At 32.1% G+C, this 7549-nt stretch overlaps 1 protein-coding gene across 1 annotated transcript; it reads right to left on the reverse strand.

Moving 5' to 3' along the window:
- Nucleotides 1–4479: 4479 nt before the first annotated feature.
- Nucleotides 4480–5054, reverse strand: LOC132172945 (uncharacterized). The gene has a single exon (XM_059584507.1). It carries the CDS (start codon nt 5052–5054, stop codon nt 4677–4679), a length of 378 nt encoding a protein of 125 aa, XP_059440490.1. The 3' UTR covers nt 4480–4676.
- Nucleotides 5055–7549: the final 2495 nt, after the last annotated feature.

Genomic DNA, 7549 nt, shown 5'->3' on the forward strand with positions numbered 1-7549 from the left:
CAGAAAGAAAAAGAATCAAAAACAGTAGCGCCCAAACGCTGCCAAACAAAGCTAAAAAGGAAACAAAGTAGAAAGAGTGGCTAAGAAGTCTCAGCCTTTGGAATTAACTATTAAGGGAGTGGTGGGTGTGTGAATAAACAAATGTAGAGAAAGAGACAGAGTATTGAGAAGCCATGAATGAGCTCCAAAGTGTGTGGGGACGAAAGCAGTAATAGTAAGTAATAATATTAGCTGTGAGAGAGTGAGGGGTAGGGCCCCACATGGCCAAGGGCCCAGGAAACTCAGACAAAACAGCACCGGTCGCATTAACGCCATCGATTGCCTTTTCCCCCACTCGCCACTTTGTACACCAGTTCTGTCTTGCACGCGTGACACGTGTGTGGAGCTGCTTACTTGCATGCTTGCCGTGTCTCACACACGTGTGGATTTCTCATTCGTTCAGGGGTTTACAGCCAATTTGGCCAGCTGGTTGTTCAAGTAATTAATATTTGTCAGTGCATGGGTTTGGGATTTAATTTTTCTGGTGCTAGCTAGTTTTTGAGGATAATTATAAGTGGTTTTTATTTTTGTTTTCAAAATTTCTTCTGGCATCACATGACATCACATAAAACGTAACAATTTTTTTAAAAAAAAATATATTTTAAATAGCATTTTATGTTTATGATTTTTTATTAACATTGTTTTTTTAAAAAAAAAAAAAAAAAAAAAAAGACAGAAAATGAGAAGTTTAGCAAACATTCTAGTCATTTAAATTAATTAATAGAGAAGTGTTGGATCCATTTTCACCTTTACATGTTTAAATACTTACTCTTTAAGGTGATAGTTGCCTAAAAAAGTAAGTACATATAATTAAAAAATTGTTGTAGTAAAAAGTTAGTATAGCAATTACCACATAAAGGAGTAAGCGTTAGATAAGGTAAGAGTGAGAGCTCGTGTAGCATTCCTTTAATTAATATGAAACTCTTCAACATTGAATATGGATAGACAATAATTTAATTCAACAACACATGTGAAAAAGCTTATATGAGATTCACTTATTCGAATAAGTGATCAGACAGCTCAAAATTTATTTAGACAATAATGATAAAAAGTGGTTGAGATAACCGAATCACTCTAATAGCTAATAAAAAATGATTCTGCCACTTAATAGCAGTTATTGTATGTAATCGTTTATTTAAAATGAAGGGCTCGTATAAAAACAATTGCACCCGATGGATCTCAAATTCTCAATCCATATTTTCATTCACTTATAAGTGTTAATAAATAATCCATGTGTTGCTTAGGTATTTCGCACCACCTTTTGTGCTTATTCTTTTCTCTGTGCTTTTTAGTGTTATTGTGTGGGTACATAATACATTTACAATAGGCCGCTGAACATTGCGGTGGGCGGCAACAGGCGACGATGCCAGCGCGATATGGGCAATAGGGCCTACTCGAAATTGACATTTCAATGGGCTGGGCTCACTCTGGGTCGACTATTAAGACTATAATAGTTGGACATTCAAACTCATACACACGGTTTTAGACCTTTTCTTTCTTTCTTTCTTTTTTTTTTTTTTCTTTTTAAATTTTTGTTTTTACGATGTTTTTATATCTCATTTTTACTTTCTTTTTTTTAAAAAAAAAAAAATATGGAACTTTCATCGATGAAATTTCATGGGATAATACTAGACATCCCAACGCTTTTTCCCAAATGATCTGGCATATTCGATATATATATATATATATATATATATATATATATATAAATGAATATGGGTCCAGATCATTTAGAAAATGAAATTTGGGAAAAAGTGTTGGGATGCCTAATAGCTATCAATTTCATGAACATAAAACTCTTACATCAAAGAATGTAATCGTTTATTTAAAATGAAGTGCTCGTATAAAAACAATTGCACCAGATGGGTCTCAAATTCTCAATCCATATTTTCATTCACTTATAGGTGTTTATAAACTATGTGTTGCTTAGGTATTTTGCACCACCTTTTGTGCTTATTCTTTTCTCTATGCTTTTTAATGTTGTGTGGGTACATAATACTTTTTTTTTTTTTTTTTTAGGAAAAATCAATATGATTTCATTAATAATGGTGAAGAGCATAAAAACTCTTACAATCACAAAACATACAGTTCTACAAGATCATAGCTGAAGCTAAAAGATTACACGTCAAAAAATTAAAAACATAACAGATCTTACAATGAAAAACCAATTTATGACGTCAAACATCCTCTATCTCAATCCGATTTTCAGATTATATAACAGATCTGCTAGCACAGACTCCTTCTAGGAGCACAGGAAGCCATTTCTCAAGTATGAGCAAAATACTCACACCCAAACCATTCTCCTCTCGACCCGAAAGCTATGAGCATTATTCACATCATCAGTCCAACAGCTAGGACCATCAAATAAAAAAAAAAAAGAGCAAAACAAAAACAAAAACAAAAACCCCTATAAGCAGTAAATTCAGTAATGGAGAAGCACAACATTGTAGACATTCATTCGGAAGACAAGCCTAAGTTGAAGAAAACGATCAGATCTAAGGTTGAAGAGATTAGATCTGGATCTAGATCTAGATCTACAAACTAGATCTAAATTAACCTGCCAGAAACAGAGACCGGTGGAGCTTACAGAGAAGATGTCAAGCACTGCTACCATAAAAGGAGAGGAGAGAAGATCTAGATCTTTCCTCATCTTGAAGTTCTTCTTGGTGTTGTTTATATATTATTTATATTTGTTAGTTTAATGAAGTTGTTTGTTTACATGATCCTCCATTGATCACACTTTTTTATTTTTTTCTTTTTAATACATGGTACATAATACATTTACAATAGGCCGCTGATCATTGTGGTGGGCGGCAACAGGCGACGATGCCAGCGCGATATGGGCAATAGGGCCTACCCGAAATTGACATTTCAATGGGCTGGGCTCACTCTGTCGACTATTAAGACTATAATTCAAGTTGGACATTCATACACACGGTTTTAGACCTTTTCTTTCTTTCTTTTTTTCTTTTTATTTTTTTTATTTTTACGATGTTTTTATATCTCATTTTTATTGTTATATATATATATATATATATATATATATATATATTTCTTTGAAAAATATAGAACTTCCATTGATGAAACTCATGGGATAATACTAGACATCCCAACACTTTTTTTCAAATTTATTTTTCAAATGATCTGATCTATTCAATAAATAAATAGATTTATATTTTTTTTTTTCTTAAATAAATGTGAGTCCAAACTCCAGATCATTTGGGAAAAAGTGTTGAGATGCTTAGAAGCCCTCAATTTCATGAACATAAAACTCTTACATTATAAAGCATACAGCTTTAAAAATTATAGCCAAAAGCTATGAAGATTACAAAGTCATAAAAATGACTTCAAGCTTCAGCTAACCCATGTACAATTACATTTAAGGAACATATCTGCTTTGAGCAAACAAGATCTAAGACATAGGTAGTTCAAATACAAACAAAAATAAAAAAACAACTAGAAACTAAAAATCCAATCATGAGAATTAAGCCCACACACCGATCTACTCTATCTTCAACCTGAACGCAATGACAATAAATCCATCCACAACCCGAAGGCCAAGACAAACAAAATAAAAATTAAAAAACAAAAACCCCACAAGCAACAGCGAAAGAGCACAACATCGTAGATAGCCTTTTGGAAGACACACCTTGGCCAAAGAAAACGATACTGTTATTTAACTGTGCAGTGAAGGTGGCATTTGTATTAGATTCCCTAATTCCTGCTATATATATTTTCTTATTGTTTAATAAGATATAATACTCTAGAATATTGGAAGATCATCTTCCACTACGAGCAGAGATAATTGTTTGCTTTTCTCATTCACGCGAATCTACCACAAAAATACAACATAAACGGATAAAAAATAATAAATTTAATTATTTAATTAATATTAAATTAAATACAATAAAATTGAGCCTAAATCCTGATCCATGTGATGAGAAAGGTTAGAAACTCAAGCTAAAAAAGAAAGGAAAATTACAGTTGATAGCATTTTTTAATTTGAATATCAAAGTTTCAATATTTGTAATCTATCCTCACAAAGTTTCAATTTTTTTCAATTTGACCAATATTATTCCAAAATTCTCATATTTCCCATAATTTTTATTTTTTTTATTCTTTATGAAAAAAAAAAAAAAAAATTGAGGATGCAAAAATGGTCAGTTGGCCATAACCATCCTGAATTTTTTTTTTAATTTTTATAAAAAATAAAAAAATAATAATAAAAATTAGGGGCAATATGAAAAGTTTTAGAGACAATTGGTCAAATTGTAAAAATTTGAAACTTTGAGAGGTGAATTGCAAAAATTAAAATTTTGGTGTTTGAATTGTAAAACATTATCAACTTTGAGGGATAAACTGTAATTTTCTTAAAAAAGAACTAATCAATTTACAGAACTAATCAATTTACATGCATCTCGATCGATTACCCACAAATCCAATATGTACATAAAGGATTTACATTCCAACTTCTACATAACACGATCCATGTCCTCACTAATTTTCAATCTCGACCAAAAAATGTGAGAAAATATCTATAAAATTCACATGTAATAAAAGCTTTTTTAACAATTCGGGCACCTCTATCCCTATATACAATGACATATATTCCAATTAATTAACCTTGGTGATGACGGCTAATTGACCTCGGGAATACTTTGCAGGGCAGGCCTCCACGGCCGTTGATGCTCATCATATCTATCAGCAGAGTCCATCAAACGAGACAGAATTTGTTTCGTAGACAACCCTTGCATGTCAGCTCTTCCTACCAACTCCTCCAGCTCCTTTTTTGTAATCGTGATCTTCACCTCTCTTGTTCCTGCAGTGCTGGTATTGGTAGAAGAGGAAGACAAAGAAAACGCTCCCGTTTCAACTCCCAGCAGCCTATGCCTTTCCACGTTGCATGCATTGTCATCATCATCATCTTCAAAAGAGTTCTTCGACGTCAGAGAACCCCAATCATCCCCGGCCCAGACCACCGACGACCCAGATTGACGCCTTAAACAGTTTCCCATTTTTCTTGTGCTTCTCTGGAAAGAGAGAGAGAGATCTGGAAGCTGGAGAGGTTCGTGTATTTATACATGGAAGCAATTTAGGTTCCGAGAAACAGAGGGCACGTCAGATGACTGTGTCTCTCTTACGTGGCAATCTAACGGGGCGGTTGGTTGACCAAATAACACCAAATGAAATGGTTAATACTTAATAATATTCTAGTTTGACTTTTCAGTGTGAAATGGATAAAAGAGAGCATCTTCTTGAACAGATCTGTGTGAACACAGATACGCAAATGGTATCTTTGACTTGGTTCTATTTCATAATAGTCCATGCCTTCACCTGTGCGCTCAGTTTTATTTGCATAGACGAATTTTATTTCTTCTTGAATCTTAAGCTTGCAATTGTTTTTTTCTCGGAAAAAAAAATCATATTTAGTCTAAGTTTTTTTATTTGATTTGTATTTAGTTTTTGGGTTCCAATTTGAATAATAAAAGTCTTAGATTTTGCCAATTCATGCCTATGTAATGTTAAAAATTATATTTTTATCTAATTACTATCATATTATGATGATGTGTCAATGCCGAACGACATTTGAATTTGTCTTTGTTAAAAAAAATAAAAATTGAAGGGTAAATTTGCATAGTAAAACAATGAGGAGATAACAATGTAGTTCATAACATTAGGAGTGGTAATTAGTATTCGCGTGTCGCAGTGGCGAAGTTAGACAACTCATATTGGGGGTGTCGTTAAAATTTTTTTGGCATCCTAAAATTTTCTCCACCTTAAAAATTTGGTAATTCACACAATATATGCATCACAAAAAAAATATCTATAAAAGTTTATAAATATGTGCTCAAATTGATATATTAGAGATGTAACATGTCGGCATTATATATATCAAAAAAATAAATAAAATTAAGTGTTTAGAACTACACTTTATGGTCTCTTAGAAGTACAAAATTATAAAGTATCGAATCTAAATCGAAACTCTCAGCAAGTTAAATCAATCAATTCATAAACCTAAAGTGTATTTATGAACCTAAAATTTTCAAGTTAAATCACGACCTCGTAAGAAACAATCAAAGTTTATAAACATTAAACAACAAAATAAACAATCGTATGGATATTAAAGTTTACCATACATACGTATTAAATAAGGATTTTTTTTGGTTACTATACATATGTATTAAGTTTCGGCATTAATAAAGTTTACTATACACAGCAGCATCCAAGGAATTTCTTTCTTTTTTTTAAAAAAAAAAAAATTTGGGAAAAAAAATTAAATCTCACGGCACCCCCAAAGGCCTATGTGGCTCCGCCATTGGCGTGTCGGATGCGGGTTGTGTCAAAACATTTGTATAAGATTATATAGGTTAACTATAATTCGAACAATTTAATTAAACATGTCAAACTCTTCAACTCTAGCCCTATAATTTTGTATTGGTTTAATGTCAAGTTTACGAGTTATATTAAAATTATGTCGCATATTGAGTTCAAGTCATGTCGAGGCATACTTATAAAACTATATAGTTAGCCATAATCTGACCGATTTAATTAAATGGATCTGATTTCTCAACTCTAATAGTTTAATTTCATGTTAAAAATAATTAGCCCTACATAACATTACTCTTTAATATAAATTGATATATATATATATATATATATTTTAACATGTCCACATAAGAGAGGGGAAGAAATCGAACCAGTAACCTTCACTTCATAAGGTATAATTTTAGTCAATTGAACTATCTCTTGAGGACTATTAATACTTATTTTTAGTGCATATAATTTTTATATTTATTCTTAAATCGCATTTAGAAAATGAGTGGTTTAAGAATAAATGGAAAGTATTTCCTCGCAACTATTTTGGAAGAAAGCTTTTGTCCTTTTCGATTACCTTTTCAATCATAATCATGGTCCAAAAAAAAAAAGGAAACAGAAAGAAAAAAACTGCCTGTTGTACAGCTGCGCATAGTGCTAGTGGTGAACACATTGACGAAATTGCCTCACATGATATCGTTTGTGGGCTTGTACAAGCGTGTCTTTTAAGTAATTGAAAAAATCAATTTTCTTTTCTAAGCAAAAGACAATTTTACAGTAAATAATGAAAAGGGTCTAGAATATGGTGACCGAGGAAGGGAGCGCGAGGCTTCGAGAGGTAATGATTCAAAGATAGAGTTGGACGTAACATAATTTTGCAAAATAGCCGGCGTGAGAAATTAATCGTAACTATTCTAATTCAACGTAATCATAATAATATTTACTTGTCAGAAGCGGCACAAAAAATGCAGTATAAATTGTAAGTGTTTCTTTAAATTTAACTAAATCATAATCTGACTCAGTATCACTAAGATATCAATAAAAACTAAAGTAATCTACACTAAATAAGCATAAAAATTCTCATTGAGACGTTCATCTTGTTTGCTAGCACACGAAATTAGGATCAAAGCCCACGGAAAAGTTGAAGTGAAAACGTAAGACAGTGTGATTAAAGCCCATTGTAAAGATGTGGGAG

The sequence above is a fragment of the Corylus avellana genome, chromosome ca2 (genome assembly GCF_901000735.1).
Source record: "Corylus avellana chromosome ca2, CavTom2PMs-1.0".
NCBI classification, from domain to species: domain Eukaryota; kingdom Viridiplantae; phylum Streptophyta; class Magnoliopsida; order Fagales; family Betulaceae; genus Corylus; species Corylus avellana.

Coding starts and splice junctions, on each gene's coding strand:
- LOC132172945 (XM_059584507.1), bottom strand. CDS start 5,054: ATGGGAAACTGTTTAAGGCGTCAATCTGGGTCGTCGGTGGTCTGGGCC.